Raw genomic sequence first — 20,624 nt, 5'->3', positions numbered from 1 at the left:
CCATATTTACCCCAGCTAATTAATCACCCCCCAAATTGGAGCATATTTTCCTAAATCTTCAATATTGTACTATTTTAATCAATATTACTGTGATAAAAAGATAGTGGTCGACAAGAGCTCAATGGGGTTAGGGAAAAAACAAAAAGCGCCACAACAAAATTATATCCTTCCATTTCATGCTTAATTAATATATATTTGTGGACTTAAGCACTAAGCACCACACCAAGAATTTTCAAAGTTTCTACTGATTAAAGTTCAAGCACTCATTTATTTATTTAGAGTCGCATAATATTTCTGTTTATTGTTTATTAGGAGAGAGGGATCGAATCATATTTTTCATTTCGTTTTTCAATTTTTTCTTTTGTTTTCAAAACTCACAAAGTACTACGGTGCAGTAGTATATATTCTCTATTTACTTGTAAATAAGAAGTCTTATATTTGAATTTCGTGGATAGCGGGTTTGATATTAATTTATTCCCTTTAGTGTAAATATTTCATTGGATTCAAAAGCACAAAAAAAAAAAAAAAAGCAGCTATACTATTGTGATCAATTGATCTAACCTTGATTTTCAATATTCCAAAATTGAATGTGTGGTTAAATGAGTATTAGGTATAACTTACTTCCTACTTGTGCTCTACTCAATAAGTATGTGCATATAAAATTTTGATACCATGTGGTCCATTCAACTGCAAACACAAAACAGTTAGCTTTCTAATCGAATCATATCAAATATAAAAATGCAAAAGGAAATGGCTAATCAGGAAATGATCTTTAATTTAGTGTTTGTCTTTGCACTTGTAGCACTGAGGCACTGCAAATTCAAAGGGAGAGAAGAAGGGTTTATAACTTTCGATGTACGTAGCAGGTATTTTTGCATTAAAATATTTAATTGATGCCATGCATGCATAAAGAAGTGTGTGTTGATTTTTGTTTGGGAGAAAATCTTGTTGATCAGAGCCTGTTTGGTGGATCAGTTAACACTACAAGTTAAGACCGATGTCTCATGTCATGCTCCTCCTCCTCCTAATAATTAAGTTGCCAAAACTAACTTGAATAATTAATTAACTTATTAATTAATTGGTATCTTATTATATTATTTTGTGGGTTTATTTATTTCATCATGCACATGGTATTTCGCAGCATAAAATCCTACACACATTTATCAACATAAATAATATTTATTGAATAATTGATTTTCAGTTTTTAGTTTTTCACTTGGAAATGATTAGCATGCACTTCATTAATTGTAAACATGTTCTATTTCCTCGACACAGAGAATATAATCGGATCATATCATTACATAAACATGGGCAGGAGGATACAAAACAAAATTGTCAAGCTTATAAATGTTGGTAGGATTTAAAAATACCAAAAATTGTCTACTAAATTGAGAAAATTGAATCAATAGTCCCTTCACTATGACTTAATTGGAGGATTGATCATTGAATTTAAAATTCATTAAATTTGGTATTTTTTTCATTATGGTCCTTATTTAATAGAGATTTTTCACAAAATAACCAAAAGGATTGACGGTGGACAAACTCACGGACCACTTCTATCGATTTCAAATCTCAAGAACCAAATTGGGGAGTTATGCTAATCTCAGTAATCATTTTGGCTAAAAAACCTGCTTTAAATCTAATGATGGAAATATTTTTACTAAATTATAATGTCAACATACATTTACGTAGCGTTCGATTTTATATTTCACATCTATTTCAATAGAATTGAACAGAAATTTATCAAATATAAAACATGACTCTAGTCCAATTTAATTGAAGTGCTCTAATTTTGACCACCAAACCAGACATAAATATATTTGATATAAAGTTCACATACACTTTCATGTTACTTGACTCCATACCCAATAAAATATTATTTTTAACCTTCCTAAACACATTGCATCTGTTAGTTGCAAGACATTACCAAACTTGAGAAAATCTTGCATCTGTAGTTGGAAAACACCATCTTTGTTCTTTGTTCTTTTCTTGTACTTAACTAGAGAAAATCCAGTTGCATATATTTGCTTGTTGGTCGCTGAACAAGCCCACGACAATGACATACTCCAAATCGGCCGAAAACAAACTTATTTCTTCTCTCGTGCCCTGCAACACATTACTAGTACATGCACCTATCATTTTTCGTTCGTTTTAGCCAATCGACCGAGGATGACTTATTTACATTAGACATGTCACTATAAAATATTTTATATCAATAACATAATATATTTTTTTTTAATCAGGATTAACACAATTACATTAGTTTTTTTTCATGGGTTAGCTTACGGTATCCTTTAACCAAAGAAAAATGGTATCCGACTCTTAAATGTCAACGTTTGTAGTGTAAACCAATTGCATCATAACCTATCTTGAAAGTGTAATAGAACGTCCACAAGTTACACAACCACCTTATTCCAGTAATAACAACATCAATGTGTGTTATAAACTCTAACCTTATCTTCATTGTGTATCCATAGAGCGTCAATGTTAACGATTATAGTGTAACTTTATCTTTCTTGTAATTCTGACGTTGAATAATGTACTTCATGTTGCAACACTATAAGATATGAAGGTAAGTGACTAACGATGATGTGTAATTACTTCACGACGTCTCTAATAATAGTCCACCTCTATAATGTAATAAGGTGTGCATGATATAACCATCAACGTTGGTAATGTAATGCAATCAAGTCTAAATATAATTATCCACATTAACAGTGTTATGGGAAGTCCATAACGTGAAGACCAGATTTATTAAAGTGATAACAACATCATTCTATATCATTAACTGTAACTTTACCACTACTATATAACCTCAAAAAGTGTAAATTTTAATAATTACGGTGAATGTTAACACTGTTATACGTGAAGAAGAGTCCAAAACCAAAATATAATTTCGACATCTAATAATAATAACAAACGTCTATATCGTCGCAGTTCGTACAGCAATAGCCGTGTAGGCAACTCTTTCCCCCAAATCAAGCATGTCTATTTTGGAGGCAGATTGTCTGTCCTTTTTTTACGATGCCTTTTTCATTCTCTTGTATTTATACGATTATAATTAAATCACATTAATATTTTATATTTTTATTATTTTTTATCTTATTATTTTTATTAAAAAATTAATATAAAATATTAACGTAACTTAACCGTGACCGCACAATATAAAAAGAGATAGAAAGGGCATGATAATAGGAGGGATCTGCCTCCGTCTATTTTTTCCTATGTCAGGAGCCAATCAAGCATTTATCTAGTGAGATTCTCAAAGGCGTGGCACATCTATCAGTAAACTGAAGACTTCAGTGCGCTAATCCCATGTTATCATGTCAACTTTCCTTTCTACCCATCACATGGCCTTGACAACAACTTTAACAACAGCCACAATCCCGTAATTATCTCCAACTCCAGGGCCATTTCACTTCTCCACCTCCCATATAAACCTCCCACCAACAAATACTCGTACCCCCATCATCGCCATTACCTCCTTTTAAGCAACTACCATTCTTTCCAACTCTTTCCGGCAATATGTCGCCGGCGATCAGCAAATGCAACAAACTTCGACGCATTGTTAGAATCCGTCAAATGCTACAACGCTGGCACAAGAAGGCCCGCCTCACGGCAGCTCGCGCGCCGTCCGACGTCCCCTCAGGACACGTTGCGGTCTGCGTGGGAAGCAGCTACAAGCGGTTTATCGTGCGCGCGACGTACCTGAACCACCCTATCTTCCAGAAGCTTCTAGTAGAGGCCGAGGAGGAGTACGGCTTCGCCAACAAGGGCCCCTTGGCCATCCCATGCGACGAGTCGTTTTTCGAAGAGGTTCTTCGGGTCCTGGCCCGGTCCGAGTCTGGTAACTCCGGGCGATTCTTGAACGTGGAGGATCTCCAGAGACGCTGCCACGGGGATGCTTTGAACCAGCTTGAGTATTTGGGTGAATCTGGGCCGTTGCTTCGCGCTTGGGTTGGCTGATAAATCTGTATGTTAATTAGGTGCGGGGCTTTCAGTGGAGCGGGTCGAGTTGAGACGACTCAGCCGAGTTTCCGAGTTAAATGGACTACAAGTACTGACTACTGGCGACTACTCTATGAGTTAACTAATTATTTTTTTAATTATTTTTGGTAAAGACTGGATTAGGAGTGGTTAATTTGTGTATTATTGTAGAATTTCAGGATATAAATATTCAACAAATTAAATGTTTGATATCTAATCTATTATAGTTGTAGTAATTCAAAGGTAGATTAATATTTTTTTGTTCTTATTAGTTGTTTCTAATTTCTATAGTCTTTAACATACTTTTATACTGGAAGAGATCTAGTTAATTTACGGAAGTTCTTTCATGTAATCCCTAAACTTTACCTTTATCGTATTAAGTTCGAATCTCGTAAATAATGTGTTAAAAAATAATTATTCTCTTACTCTTTACCGTAAATAAAATTGTAGCACAAAATAATAATTTAAGAAAGTTGTAGCCATGATCTCTCAATTTCAACTCTATAGGAGCAATGGTTCCTAAACTAAAAATTCATGACCGTTGATCACTTAACTTATTACAACATGCAACTGTAGTCATTTCGTCAACTTTATCAGAATTCCATCAAAATGAGTTATGTTGGAAGGACCACTGCTACAATTGGGTTAGAATTGAGGGATTATTGTTCTAATTTGGTTAAAATTGAGAAACCATTACTACAAGTTTTCTTATTTGGTTTTCTATATTTGCCTATTAATTCAGCCTCACCTGCGTAGTACGTGACTTATTTTAACGGAAATTCTAACGGAGTTCATGAAAAGAACCATAGCTGCATGTTTTGATGACTTAAGAGACAAATAATGATGAATTTTTAATTAAAAAATCATTACTCCAACTAAGTTAAAATTGAGAAACCATTACTATTATTTCCTCTAATAATTTATACTTAATATCAAAAGCAGATGTGCTCAACGGCTCAAGTACTGCTAAGTTAATTGGTGCTAACCATTTTGTGGGGTTGCAATTGAATCTCATGATGGAAGCTGCTCACATTTTTGTATTCATTCAAAGATTATCTTTAAAAGAAAGTTCATAAAATCATGATTGGTTAAACTATTAGTTATTGTTGCAAACATTTCAACAAAAGCAAGCATATTCAATTGGGAAAATTGATAAATTAATACTCATTCTATGTCTTATAGTAGGGTGTGGCCACAATGCCTCGTCATATTGAATGCTCCGAAATTTTAATATTAGGGATGTGATATCTACATACCATTTTTTACTTCTCACACATTTTTTTAATTTTCGGTCGTGGGATCGGATGAATTGAAGATGATCAACGGACATAAACTAACAAGGGGTGTGTGAGAAGTAAAAAATGATGTGTGAATAGCACACCCCTAATATTATGATCAATCGCTTTTTGTAGCAATTCAATCCGCCTGTTTGGTGGAATGGTCAGAATAGGTTGGAAACAGTTAAAATGGACTTGAGTTCAGTTCATTGTTTGTTGTGTCAAAATGTGAGCTAGACGTGATGTGTTATGAATTCATAATAGAGTAGGTTATGTTATCTATCCTTATACATGAGTTAATGTTACAAATCTTGTCTTACAAAGCCTAACCAATTGTTACCAATCCATTCGTTCCCTAAGGCCTAATCTCATACAACCCACCAAAAAGGCAAATTTTGCCATTGATTGGGTAGTCAATGTTCTAATGCGTAATAAAAAAATTGGGTTAATCTTAGTTTATAACTCTAAAGTTTATTGGTTTTTAACATTTCATACATTAAGTTTTTTTTTCGTTCTAGTTTGATACCTAAAGTCATAATTTTAGGATACTTTCATATATCTGTTAAGTTTTTCGTCAAAATCTCTGTTAACTAATGAAGTGATGTTCATGTAGACAATGATTGAACGACACGTGTCAATATGAGCCCACGTGGATATCAAAAATTTAATAAAAATTAAAAAAAATGATTTTCTCTCACCCTTTGATCTCCACCTCAGCCTTCCCCTTCCCTCCCTACCTTACCCTTCCTAATTCCCCTCCCCCCACGTATCTCCCAGTCCTCCCTTAACAGTTAACCCAACTCCTAAACACCCACTCATGGATTTCCTTCAATCCCAATTATGATACATTAATTCGTAAACAGAAGAATCGGCACCGATCTATCATTCCCGAATCGTGAAGGACATTCTCCTCCAAGCTGGCCTAATCATCCTCGTCGTTGTTGCCTTCCTCTCCATCCACAACATCCCCAAAAGTTCCTCGCATAACTCTGGCACCGCTTTTGTAACAAAACAGTTGCCCAAGCCAACCGCCACTTCGTCTACGGCACCCAGCTCCTCGCCTAGTCCTGATCTGCCGACTCCCGCTCCTCCTCCACCTCTCTCTCTCAGCAGGCCCTCGACGACGTTGAAAAGGCCACCAGCTCCTCGCCTAGTCCTAATCTGCCGATTCCCGCTCCTCCTCCACCTCTCCCTCTCAGCAGACCCTCGACGAGGTTGAAAAGGCCATCACACTCGACCCCAAGGATGCCGCCCACATCCTCAAATCCCTCACCCTCAGCGCCCATGGATTCAAGACCTTCGCCCTCGACGCCATTTACGTTGCACTGTCCTTTCTCTGCCAGAAGAGCTTGGCTGACGAGGAGCACGACGATGCACTCATCAAAAGGGCAAAGATCAAGCAGTCGATGAACTAGAAAGCACAGGCTGACTCGGTGATCGAGGATATGACTCGGGCTATGGAGCTAAGTCTGGAGAATGTGAAGGCGTTTTGTATGTTGGCTACGTAACATTCAATTATTGTCCAGAGCACCACTTCATCGGTTAATGGAAGTTCTGACGAAAAACTTGATGAATGTATGGAAGTGTTCTAGAATGATGACTCTAGGTACCAGATTGAGACGAAAAAAACTAAATGTATGAAATGTTAAAAATCAAGAAACTTTAGGATAGTAAATTGAAATTAACACTAAAATTTTATTTAGAGTATGCTTAAAAATAAAAAATGATTTTCGAGCTTCCAGTTGTTCTGCACTCGTATGCTTGTTTGTATTTACGGATGGTACCATCGCATGGCAGCTTTCTAAATCATGGCCCTGTTTGTCATGATCGTCATCACAAGGCTTTTAAATTAAATATATTTTTGTTACTCCGTTGGAGTAATTATAAAAAAAGGAAGTTATGACTAAAGGATGGGTAAGATGAGCAAAATGAGGGACCACAATATAAAGAGTGTTTGATACACTTTAATCATATAAAGGACCTTATGAATTAAGATGTTTTAGTTGTTGGTGTTTTACTCTTCTAGAATGATATGGTTTTGTAGTCATTGTGGGATTATGAATTATAAGCTAAGATTTAGAGATTATATTAGATTTAAGCTTGTGGTTTCCTAGTTAATATTAGATTACTTAACTAGAGGCTAAAGGGGTTCAAAGGGAAAACCCTAATTTTGACGTGGGGATCAAAAGAGAAGTAATACAGAGAAAAATTAAACCCCATATTTATTTTTTTTTTAAACAATTTTCAGATTTTTATTAAAAAAAAAAACCGAATTGCACCGGAAAAAACCGAACCGTAATTTCGTTTCAGTTTCAGTTTCAGCAAAAACCAAAACGATTGGAACATAACCAATCCCTAGAAGAAGACGCTAGTATCTTCCATCCCATATGGCTGGCCTCCTAGAGAGAGCTTGTGTTTTCTCTCTTTGCCTCTTGGAAACTCTAAGTGAGGATGGAGCTATAACACTCCTTATAAAATTGGGATAAAATACAAAATAAGTTAGTTTTAATAAAATTGTATTGAACTCGCCATTTATGTGAATCAAACTTATAACCATCCTGCTAACTAATGAAGAAAAATATCACTAACAGAAGTAAAACCCAATTATTAATAAAACATAATTTCATAATGAATTAAATGGTTTGGTTTGTTTTTTCTTTATTATTCTGTTATAGAGTTTGGAGTTGGTATTTTTTTACCTAAGAAAGGTCGTGGTTTTCAGGAATCAAGATAACGTTTAGGGCTAAAAGTAAGTGAAAAAATAAGACAGGAAAAATGAAGGATAAAAAAGGTCGGTAAAGGTCATACCATCATGTGCTCTTACTAATAATTGCTAGAAAAGTCATCAACAGTAACCTTATCTTTTTATCTAATCTTAATCTAAGAATTGACAACATAAAAATCCTCCATTTAGTTGAGAATCAAGTAGGACTAGAGTCCTTAAACAAGACGTCTCGTATGATATTATGACATCATTATTTCTCTATACGAGCTTATTTAGCAAAAAAGAATAGTGTATTATTTACGATTAAGATACATCCAAAGTAATTCCTTTCAGTATACAAAAAGAGCTTTTACATAGGTACACCATTGATGAATTGGTGATCAAAATTCAAAATTATGAAATGACGTAGAAAACAACAACAATTACTAATCAAACATGTATTATTGTGGATTCTTAGCAAATCATGAACCAAATAGTCTTCATCAAGTTTCATGTGCATGAATAAACCAAGTGTGCTATATTACTAATTATCGTGTTGATTATTTGATCACCAATTCAACTGTAAAAGTGACAGAATTTTTCTATTTGTATTCTTTATGCTTGTTTTTTTTATTTTTTATTTATTTTATTTATTTTTATATTGGAAAGTAAATGAAAGAGTGAAAACAAATCGAAAGAGAGAATGAAAATATCTAAACATGACATAACCACGACTTTCATTTAATACATCCATAAAATTTGTGTTAATTACTTGTGCATGGGCAATTGACTCTAATATAAAATCTTTTGTATTTATATACTTCGACAATTCATATGCATTTATCTATTTATATATAGAAAGTGAGAAAGCAACAATAATGAAGCTTTCAAATATCATAAAATGTTCTTGATTAATAAAAATATTAAAAGAAGACATTTTTTTTTAGAAAAGAAGACACTTTAAAATTAAGGCAAAATAGTAAAATTACAATTTTTGTTGTTTTCTGGTGGGAGTATTTCTCATGGGACCCGCACGTGGATAGGATGCGAGTCAGATGGAGCGTTGATGACAGACTGTTCGATAGATGGGAATTCTCATGGGCCCAAAGTGAGACTTCTTGTAAGAAATTGTCTTTTTCTTATCCTTATCATTGGATAAAGGTTGTTCGATGCTTTTGATTAAAAATTAGACTTTGTTAGGTCTTTTTCATTAATTTTATTTGTTTAGATAAACATACGTATTAGTGCTTAAAATTAGTGAGCTCAGTAAAGACCAAAATAGTTGTGTGTTGCCCCTTAGTGGGTTTGGGGTTTGCGAATAAGGAAAAATAGATAACAAAATTTAAGTGGTTCATCTTTTAAAACTGTTCGTTAAGTCTCTTGAATAAATGGTTCATCTTAGTGGGTTTGGGTTTTTGTTCACTTCGATAGCCACAACGCACCTAGAGTTAATGGTTTGAATAGGCATGTCCCTTTGTTCTTGGGACGTTGTGCCATAAATACGTCAGTGCACCAACTTGCACATTGGTGGTCGGAAAATGCTTTATAGGGAAGCCCTTGGCCTAGTTGATTTATAGTCAACCTGGATGCCAAGTGCTACTATATCACTCGGGATTGTTCTCCCAGCTTCGTCGGGCCTTGACCTTCCTTTAGACCCATGTTTCTTTGGGCCTATTGGGGTTGGAAGGGACCCTGCGTTAACAATAGGTCTATTGTTGTCAACGAGCTCATTTAAAAAAATTAGGGAATTAGAACTAGAATACCCATAATTTTATTAATGAGGATTGTATCCCCCTGTAAAATGACTAACATACCTAGTTGAATTAGGACTACAATGTCTTAATATTTTAAAAATAGGGTAAATTACAAAAACTACCTTAACTATTGGGTCATTAACAGTTTCATACCTCGTCTTTAAAAAGTTTCAAACGAACTGGGGGTTTTTTTTTTTTTTTCCTTCTTGGGTTGGAGTGGTCGGGAGAAGAAGATGAAGATGGGGGAGAAGAGAGAGGGGGTTGGGGGGGGGGGGGGAGAAGGGACGAACTAAGGGTTTTTTTTATACTTTTCTTTATTATTTTAATATTTAAAAAAGATTAAATGATTTTTTTTTAGTTTTTATTAATTTTTTAATACATCAGCATTTAACAGAGGAATTGACAGTCAACTGACGGAAGGTATGACATTGCAACAAATTCGAAGATAAGGTATGACATTGAAACTTTTTAAAGACAAGGCATGAATTTGTTAATAACCCAATAGTTGAGGTAGTTTTTTTGTAATTTACCATTAAAAATAATAGTTATGAAAGAAAATAAAAAGGGGAGGATGTGGGTGTTCGAACCTAAGACCTCTCACTTACAAGTGAAGTCTACTGGACTACAATACTAAGTGGCGTTTTTTATTATACGTTTTTATTTTAAATAAATCATTTGTTGTATAGGGATAATTTAAGAAAATTATAAATTGTAGTTACGTGTCCAAAGAAACTTGGAAATTCAGCGGAGGGTGTACAAAGAAATGAGTGTTCACAGAAACTTGGAAATTCCAGAAAAATTAAACAGACGTCTAAAAAGCCCAAAAAGGAAAATTTGTGGGCAACATATTGGATCTGATTTTGTATAATGGCCCTATCAATTAGGCCCAAAACTAGCTTAGTATATTATGAATTTAAAATTGTTTGCTCCTAATCGACATAAATGGCAATTGTGGTCTTGCAGATTGGGCTCTTCCATTTCTAACTATCCCCTAGTTGTATGGTTTGTTTTCCATGACTGGCTCTGTGAGACACTTTGAATTCCATAACCATTTCAAAATTGGGAAAGAAAAAAGAAAAGAGAAGAAAAACGCATAATTAAAATGACCGCTTGTTTTGACCATTCAGTACTACTGTGTAGTGATATTCTTCTTCATTTATAAATGAGAAGTCTTAATTTAGAATCTCGTGGATGGAAAGTTCAAAATCAATTTATTCTCCAATATCTGAACGTACATATATCGTTGTGTGTGTGAATCAATGCTTGTTTTCTTAGTTCTAGTTAGAATTATAACGGGCGAATAAATCACTCATGCTATGAAAAGTAAATCAAATTCATTGTGTCTTTGTCAAATAATAATTATTATTGGCACTCAAAAAATCCTCTTGCTCTTTAAACTTGTAAAAATATAAGAGGGAAAATGTATTTGGAGATTGGGTGATGACTTTACTAGAATGCCGGTAACATCTCCTGTATAATAAAGTAAAAACTAAGTATCACTGAGTGAAATAATAATCATTAGCTAGTTTAATATATTGCAAATTGTCCATTGTAGCAAGCTGATCGAAAGAACAATTGACACTAGCATTCTACGATCTATCACATAATGCAAATAACATGTACACTGCCAAAGGACTGTCAAGCCACATGGTAAGTACGGCGTACCACTTTTTGACGGTAAGTGGGCCACGTCCAGGGCCTCAGTCACGTGCTACTCATCATCCCCTAGAGATAGAGACTGGACTTACAAGATATATCCCATCATTACACCTAGGGCTGGAAAAAAATCCCAAAAGTCCCAAACCAAACCGAAAAAATCCCGATCCCAAACCAAAAAAATCCCAAACCAAAATTCCCGAAAATTTCGGTATGTCATCCCGAACCAAACCGAAATTTTCGGTATGGGATTCGGTATTACATCTCCATTTTTTCGGTATTCTCATACCGAATAGAAATAAATATTATATATATAAATATTATTTTTTAATTATAAGAACGACATGGCCTCTGAGCAGGTAACATTGATTCCGATGGAAACTGGCATAGAGCAAGCAAAGGTGCCCCTGAGCAGGTACTTCTGTTTTTCCTATAGTTACCCGGTGCATTACATTATTGAAAGGTAAGCGTTCATACTCACAGACTAATGAATTGATTTCTGTAATTAGATTTTGGACCTCTGCCTCTGCAAAGAAGATTTCAAGAAGAAGGCTTTTACCATTATTGACAAATATGCTGAACGTGGGCTTCGGTCATTGGCTGTTGCTAGACAGGTTTTATACTCAACCTTGATGTTTTTAGCATCTCTTGCACTTTTTTCAGTTTTATAAGAAGTAGAGCACCGGCTTATAATTGTGATTGGTATATGTTTACAGGAAGTAGAGACATCCATCCGCTGCAACGAGCAAATCACCGGCGATTTCGATGATTTCATTGGTCCGATGGGATGAAGCCTTCACTATAACTGAAGACTTGTCACTGGAAATGGAGAAAGATAGGAAATTGTGACCCCAAAGAAACAGGTTTGGTGGTAGTGCATTGTACAGAAGGGCATGCAGGTCAGCCCAATGTGCTGCTCTGCAGTTGAAGTCCTCGTCTCTAGTCAGCGTCCATTTCACCTTATTCTCACCATCAATTGCATCATTCTACACAACACCATAAAAAATCCACCCTCGTTGGAAAACCGAAGAAATCACAGTTTGACATGTGTGTATAATCATTTTGCATATGCGTCAGAAGTATTCGATTTCGATTTACAATCCAACGATACAGAATAGAGAACTGTTACTTGTACCTGATCAATTGTAAGCGGCAGAGTGGCCTTGTGGAGAAGGTCAGGGTCTTTAATCCATGACTGGATGAGTCTGAGAGAGAGAGGGTCAAGGCCAAGTCCAGCCCCAGTTGGGCTTCCAGTTGGGGGAGCATATGATTTCTCCACCACCAAAACATCCCACCCCGCTAATATGAGCGAGTGGGCGCATGATACCCCTGCTATGCTCCCTCCCACAATTACTGCCTTGGGTTTTTTCTTCAGACTCATCTCTCTCCTCCTCTCCCTCGCTCTATCTCTCTCCATAGGTCAAGAGAGTCCTTTTACTTCTTTTTTGGTGAATTGAAGAAAGTTGGGTGGCGACTAAAAGACAATAGGACCACTACAACTTACACCCCTCTCCAGCTAGACCCAACACCAAACTACAATTTACTAGGGGTGGGCACTTGAAACCGAAAGCTGAAGCCGAAACATGAACCAAATCGAACGGTTTGATTTTGTGGTTTTGAAATGGTTGGTTTGAAACTGAACTGCAGTGAAGGAAAACGGTTTGGTTTTGGTTTCGGCATTTTGAAACTCAACCAAAATTGAACCATACTGCAAAAAATAAAATATTTAATTAAATACCCATATTAGGTGTTGTGTTATAATTGATTGTTTATTAAAGTCCATACATTTAGTATGGACTCGACCATAGAAATTCATCTCTCTCTTAGTCTTCAACTCTGGATCACTCATCTAATCATTCTTTCTCTCCCAACTCTCATACGTTCTTCACGCCTTACACAAACAAAATCTGCAAATCAATTTGTCTCACGCTCATTGCGCAACAACTTTGATTCTTGGAGGCTAATGATGAGTCCATATTATACCATATATTTTACCCTATTCTTAGTTGTAGTTTATTGGTTATTTTGGTAGAATTTTGATACTTTGTTATATATTTTCAATGTAGGACATGCGACTTCATCTGGAGCAAAAAGTGATCAAACGGATGAATTCTGGAGTGATTTTAATTGAAGGATGTTCATGATTCTTTCAAGATGATTGTATCAAAGTTTCAGATTTTTCTACCAAGCCGTTTGACTGTGGCGATGAAATAAAGGCCCAATGCGTAGCTTTCCTAGATTGACGTTTCTGGATATTTTGGGTATTTAGGAGGTCAAGATGACATATTTTGAGGAAGATTCATTCTGAGGATTTGTAGGGGACGTCTCCAGCTTTCAAAAGAGACACTTTGGGACCAAATCGGAGTTGATTTGTTCTTTCAAAAGTCTGATTTTCTAAGAAGTCCGAATTTCAGTTTAAATAGGAACCTTTTATTTTCTGTTTTATTATTTTATTATGTTTCCTAGTTTTATTCTAAAACCTTTTAGGGTTTTATTTTGTAGTAGTATAAATAAGACTTTTTAGTTGTTAGGGTTGGAATGCAAGAAATAGGGGAAGGAGAGGTGGAAACGCAGGCACAAGCCTTTGACAGTTCAAGTTTATTTTCTAGGTGTTTTCTATCCTTGTTCTTAATAATAATTTATTTTATGGTTGTTCGTAACTAGTTCTTTTGCTAGGGCGATGCCATGAGCCTTAGCATGCATATGTGATTTTATTAATTTGCTTATGGATGCATGCTTGCTTTGAATTATTAATCACCACGATTAAATTGTCTAATTGTCTTAATGATTCATGACCATTAGGGTTTTTAGACAAGTAATTTGATGCAATTTCTATTGGAACATCACCCTAAAATTGAGGAGGGCTTCTTGTGATTAGTAATTGTAAGTTCACTTAAGGCGAACATCACACTCTTAAGGGTTGCATGGTTTTTCAAAGGGTTTTCACAAAACTTAATGAGTCTTACATGTTTATATTTGATTTGAACATCATAGACAGGTTGCATGTTAGATATACGTTTTCGCTTGAACATCACAAGGAAAATATGTATTAGGAAAACCTAACCTTCCAAGCATGTACGTAGAAATTCATAAGTAATTGATAAAATTGCGTAGGATTGTTAAGGGGACGGCGGAACCCTAGGCTTTACAAATCGACTTTCTTTAAATTGTTCTCTAGTTAATTTCTTTAATTGTTTTGTTTTAAAATTCGTTTTTATTATATTAAATTCTAAAATCAACATTTTTCAAACTTTGTTTTCAATAATTAATTAAGAGTTGGTTTTAAACATAAATTATTCATTCAATATCTGTGGAAAACGACCTTACTTAAGCTGCTATACTACGATAACCTTGTACTCTTGCCAGCATTTTTAAATGTTTTTATCCCTACTTTTGCAGGTGGTGTAAATACCTATCAGTTAAACCCCCTCACCCCCAAACAATGAACCACTGTAAGCCTGTAAGTTCTCTTGCGCAACTCCAGAGTCAACAACATTGTTTTGATTTGAAAGAGAAGGTGTTTCCTCCTTCTAATTTGCCCGTAGATGAGAAATCCCTTTTGCTGCTTTTGAATTCAACAAGTCTAGCAAGAAACTATATTTTCCAACACGAATTTGGAACTTACATTGCTAATTAATCATTCAGCAATCTATTTTCATGGTTTGGTAATATTGTTATGAAACGACATTGAAAGAGTATAGGGAGTTGGCAAATTAAATTAAGAAAAGAGATTTGAAGCTATTTTTTCATTTTGTTTGTAAACGGTTTAAAACCGAACCGAAACCGTTTCAAGCCGAATCGAACCGAATCAAATGATTTGGTTTCATTTCGGTTTTAACCTCAAAACCACACCAAACCAAACAGCAAAAACTTTCAGTTTTGGTTTCGGTTTCAATCAAAACCGCACCAAATCAGACCGTGCCCACCCCTACAATTTACAACATTTTCCTCTCTCAATGCTTTCATTCTTTCACATTTTACCCTTCAAGATCTAACCGAACACTGTGCCAAACAATAAGTAAGAAAGACCGTGTGATAGGGATATACTGTTACAGTGATGTTTTATGTAAAAAAATAATATATGTAAGTTGTATTATACACATACCTTTATTTTATTGACAATTAACATCACACAAAAGTATAACTGTGGTATAAAATTAATGTCATCGTTGCTTCATAAAAAAGGAGTGAAACCACCAATTACAGGGTTCGTACGTACCTTGGGCGTTAGACAAATTTGTCCCTTGTCTATAGCTCTCGCCTCGGCCCCTTGGTGGCCACAGAAAATAGTTGGGGACACTCATGGCAAAAGCTAGAATATCTAATTTTGAAAATGACATATTCACATTGCCATGCCAACTTGGTATGGGAACCAAGATACCAATCCATCTATCACCCATCCAAGACGTGCATCATATTTTTGTTTTTATTTTTCTTTCTACCAAGGCATTAATTTTGTTTACGTTGTTTTTTTATGTTGATAGATGCATTATCAAGCGTTTCACTTTAATGTTAAACAATAAAAAATGTTTATTAAAAATAAAATAAAAATAATTTATTTGGAAAAATAATGACCTCTAGGTAGCTTGTAGGCTGCTTTGAACGTGCTTTCCTAAAAAATATATTGTTTATCTTGTGATACCCTTATTGGTTTTATAAAATGACATTGTTTATCCTTGTGCGCACATATTTACTCAATTAGGGAACATGGTGATCGTCACCACTAACCACTGCAACCACCAACCTCACACCACCGCCACCTCTACTGCAGCCACCATCACCGCCGATGCCACTAGCCCTACAACAATCTCACATTGATAGGAGAAGGGACCTTGCATGAACTTATAAGTAGTTAAACTACTCCATTTTTTCAATTGGTTTAATGGTGGAACCTCAACTTTCTTCATGATATTAGAGCAGATTGTCTCACATGTGAAGCCTAGTGGACACACGCACTCCACGTCACCTTATTTGATTTGTTCACGTGTTTGGCTTGAAAGTTCACCACATGTGAAGGGGCGCATTGAGAATCGAATCTCACATTGATAAGAGAAGGGACATTGCATTGCTTACTCCCTATATATTGCCAATTGGTTTTAAAGTGAAACATCAACTTCCTTCATAAATAAACTGATTTTTTGACAACTAATTATTCTTAAAACATAACTATATACTAGCCTTCATGCACGTGCTCACATGTGTGCAAAAGGCATTTGTTTAATCACGGCGTGCTACACGTGACTTGCACGTTTTAAATGTATTTATATGCGTGAATTGACAAAAGGAAAGTCAAATACTGGAAGTAAATGAATAATCTTAGATCATGTTAGAAGAAACCTCTTAGTGTAGACAATATCGTTTGTTAAAAAAAAAAACAATAAAAAACAATAATTTGACAACTAATTTAATCACATTATTATGCGCGTGCGAAATACTTTTTTTATAACCGACATTACACGCCTATCAAGATATTTTGAACATGTTTAAAAATAGAGAAAATAATATTTAATAAACAGCTGATAGAATCATATTATTGCTAGCCTATTGTGAGGTACTAATTAAAAAAAATTGTATTAAAAAAATTAATTATTAAAAAAGTACTGTTAAAATGACGAAAATACCCCTATCACATTTGATGCATTATTTTAGGTTTTGTTTTAAGTTTTTTGTTTGAGGGGCATTCCTATCCATTTTTTCTTTTTTGGTGAAATTTATGACACCAAAACCCGCTATTCATTGAGCTTGTTGGCTATATATATATTTTTTAAATCACAACAATCCTAAATTGGCTGTTAGTAAGGCGAGGTTGAAATGGCCATAAAAATCCCTTTATCATAAAAGGAAAAGAGTCACTTCATATTCATATTTTGGTTGTTTTGCAATTAGCAAGAGGACAAGTACAAGGATTAGGATCTTTTCCTAATCTAAGGATGAGGATCCTCATGATCAAGAGATGTGGACCGTTGGATAAAAATTCAACGGTTTATATCATTATAATTTTAAAAGGGCCTTCCTGTTTGTAGCCGTTGGATAAAAATCTAACGGTCCACATACCTTGGTCATGAGGAACCTCATCCTTAGATTAGGAGAGGATCCTGATGCCAAGTACAATTATGTTGGCGCATCTGAGCATTGTCTATTCGCCATTGTGGCATCCACTTAATCAAAGACATTGCCAACTCATGATTTACTTTTGGGTAGAAACTATATATGAACTATTTATTAGTACCCATATGGAATAATACTTTACTTATTTATGATCGAAACTGATTATATTATAAGGAAGTTATTTTATAAAGATTATCTTTAAAAATTAAAAAATAAAACTATGTTGTATGGTTAATTAACTGTAACAAATAGATAGGCTGTTCGTTTAGACAATTAACTATAATGTTATGAACCGTTTATCAATTTTCTATAGTTGATTGACTAAATGACTTTATTTTTAATTGATTTCTTGCAGATATAATATTTATAAAGAGGTTTATAATATTGGTTGGTTCCATCATAAACATGAAATTTCGTGAATTAGTCATCAAAAGTTTTGAGTAGGAACTCTTACGTATTTGGTTACAACTATTCCTCTATATATATATTTATTTATTTATGTCATTCGTGCTTTTGGTCCTTTGAGGCCCTATTATATATGACAGTCGAAAAGTCATAGTGTGCACATATATAGTTTAGCCAAGACATAATTTCTTTTAGATACTACATAGGTTTGGCAAAAAGGAGATGAGCATGCATGTAAATATTCATAAAAAATATGAATGAGGAAAAGGGGATTCGTACCCCGACAATACCCACTAATACTTTCATCATTTTCCAAATATATATCGAACTCAACGTGTCTTTCCCACAGCATCCATATATAATATGCTAGCCCACCTCACCCTAACTGTGTCCTTTTTGTCTAGCTAGTTCACCTCTCTTAGAAAAAAATGCATCAAGCACCAGTTGTATACATTAAATATAAAATTAACATTAAAATTCATTATATATATAATTAGGAAACAAATTATTAATATCAATTAATCAAAACGAAATACATGCTTGCAATGCAAGCTAGCTGGGCTAGAGAGAGATATGAAACACGTACATCTGTGGAGGTGGATGATACCTTATCACCATGCAACCGCCTACGTCTCATAATTCGTTCATGCATGTTTAGGGTTTAATGACTTTGAGTTTACATAAGGTGCCAGACAATTTTAAACGTGTATAGCTACTTAATTTTGTATTATCCTGAGGACAAATTACATGGACCGAACGTCTAAAATGTTATGTTGTTTGATTATTATCACTCGTATATATCTTTGAAGATCAAATAGTGAAATCGTCATGTCTATATGTGATTTTGATTAAGAACTTGATAGAGCTATGGCAAACAAATTCGGACAAGTAAATGTTAATGCTTTCTCTTTCCACTCCTTCCACTCCTTACACACTAACTTTTCCTGACTCAAATTGTTGTTTCATGGCTAATTTTGCGATGACATAAGCGTTTAAGCATTATAATTGGTTAGTAAGTTAATACGACGCTCTAACACATGCATGCATATGATGAAACTACATGAACCATGACTTAGTGGACAAGTTGGTGCATCATTCCAGTAAATGAAGTATTGTCCAAATATAAAACAAACAAATTCAATGGTTGGATTTTTGGAAAAATTATTTGTTTATTGGTAATATCATATCAGGACCATTAGAGGAGGAGAGAGAAGAGGGGGGGGGGGGTTGGTGTGTGTGGTAATGGACATGAAGAACAAGAAGAGGACCATAATGAGAGGGTATTTATATTTTCTGAAGGGGGGAGGGGGGGTGTGGGGGTGGTGTGTGTGGTAATGGACATGAAGAACAAGAAGAGGACCATAATGCGAGGATATTTATATTTTCTGAGGAGGAGATTTTAATATGGAATTGGGGCTGCAAATGAAGGATATTCTTTTAGGTTGCAAACTTGCAAAAGGCAGTTGTAGAGCCAGTTTAAGGTAGAGATGCAAGTGTCGGAAAATTGTGTGGCTGCAAGAGAAACATACAAAAGACGCATTAATAAAGGAGAGGTCCATATGCAGCCTTATTTGCATCCTTTCCGGTCCTACTTTTCTCTGCTTCTTGATTCTCGGGTCCTTTTTTTCAACGATGAAATTACTAAGAGCAACTGGATTTCGTGAATAATCTGTTCAATGGGTTTGAATGATTAGGGCACTTGTTACCCAAATTGCCAGTTGCAAGTTGGTTGAGAGAGTCATACTCCGAGAGAGAACATGCATGCATGAAATGGAAGACTCAACTGGCTTTTTTTTATAATTTTTTAATAATTTTTTTTTTAAGTTCTCTTTTGGTCTCATTTGGTTGTAGGATTGGAATGAATAAACTTTCTTAATTTTACGGCATATTGATGACAAATGTGAATGATTTTTCATTTGGAGGAGATTAAAAAAGCATTTGACATTAAAAACTCATTCATTCTAATCCTACCATTTTAGAGAGTATTAGAAAATGTGCCCGCGCGTTGCTGCGGGACTTGAATGCATCACCTTGAACTGCACGAATAAGATACATTTTACCTAAATGAAGAGAAGAATAGATGAGTGAATGCGGCAGTTGATACGTACTTATTACATCAATTACTATGACTAAATGACGTGTCAATTCCATCATTATGCAATAAAAAAACGTAGGGCTAACGAATATGACCAATCATTCTAACATTCTTCCTAGCTTATCCAATCTAGATGACAGAAATGGCTAATTTCGTTGACCAATCAACCGGATTAGCTAACACTTCCTAAAGAGATATTCTTCATGCTTCACATCTCTTAACTGGAGCTGTAATAGAATTCTAGCATAGTATCCCCAATGCTATTGAATTGGATGACGGAAATGCTGAATTTCTAAATAGCTCATCATATACTTGTGATTTGTGAATGAAGATTTTGTATTCATGAATAACGATCAAATGCTTGACAATTATCGTGCTACGTAATTATCAATCACATATTTAAAATCCAGGCACAAAAGCTTTAGAAAGATAAATAAAAAAACCCATATAACTAAATAGGCTTTGAATATGCTATCAGGGCACATAATTATATACCTAAAAATGGCAACAAACCAGCTTCTTCCTCACACGACCTGACTTTCTGAAATTTCCCAAGAAGATAAATCCATTAGCAATTGAGAGAAATTCGAGATATAGATAAATCAAGAAGCAGAGGAGCAGAATGTTCAAACCTAATT

At 34.9% G+C, this 20,624-nt stretch overlaps 2 protein-coding genes across 2 annotated transcripts; one reads left to right on the top strand and one right to left on the bottom strand.

Moving 5' to 3' along the window:
* The first annotated feature begins 3,447 nt into the window (after positions 1-3,447).
* On the top strand, positions 3,448-4,253 carry LOC137729670 (indole-3-acetic acid-induced protein ARG7-like). Its single transcript, XM_068468673.1, has one exon. The coding sequence runs from the start codon at positions 3,526-3,528 to the stop codon at positions 3,964-3,966; it is 441 nt and encodes a 146-aa protein (XP_068324774.1). The 5' UTR covers positions 3,448-3,525; the 3' UTR covers positions 3,967-4,253.
* A 2,117-nt stretch (positions 4,254-6,370) lies between these two features.
* LOC137728106 (FAD-dependent monooxygenase atmM-like) lies at positions 6,371-12,835 on the bottom strand. Its single transcript, XM_068466989.1, has 3 exons — positions 12,514-12,835; positions 12,106-12,364; positions 6,371-6,675 (listed from the first exon to the last, which is right to left on the bottom strand). Exons 1-3 carry the CDS (start codon positions 12,793-12,795, stop codon positions 6,371-6,373), a joined length of 846 nt encoding a protein of 281 aa, XP_068323090.1. The 5' UTR covers positions 12,796-12,835.
* Between the last annotated feature and the right edge of the window lie 7,789 nt (positions 12,836-20,624).

Source organism: Pyrus communis, chromosome 3 (genome assembly GCF_963583255.1).
Source record: "Pyrus communis chromosome 3, drPyrComm1.1, whole genome shotgun sequence".
NCBI lineage: Eukaryota > Viridiplantae > Streptophyta > Magnoliopsida > Rosales > Rosaceae > Pyrus > Pyrus communis.
The sequence above is the reverse complement of the archived record's forward strand: the minus strand, read 5'-3'. Positions and strand labels throughout refer to the sequence as shown.

Excerpts from the sequence above, each read along its gene's own strand:
- LOC137729670 (XM_068468673.1), top strand. The coding sequence starts at position 3,526 with ATGTCGCCGGCGATCAGCAAATGCAACAAACTTCGACGCATTGTTAGA.
- LOC137728106 (XM_068466989.1), bottom strand. The coding sequence starts at position 12,795 with ATGGAGAGAGATAGAGCGAGGGAGAGGAGGAGAGAGATGAGTCTGAAG. Across the intron at positions 12,365-12,513 it reads TGCCGCTTACAATTGATCAG|AATGATGCAATTGATGGTGA; the intron begins GTACAAGTAACA and ends GGTGTTGTGTAG. Across the intron at positions 6,676-12,105 it reads GCTCGTTGCAGCGGATGGAT|TTCATCGACTGCTTGATCTT; the intron begins GTCTCTACTTCC and ends TGTGCTTTCTAG.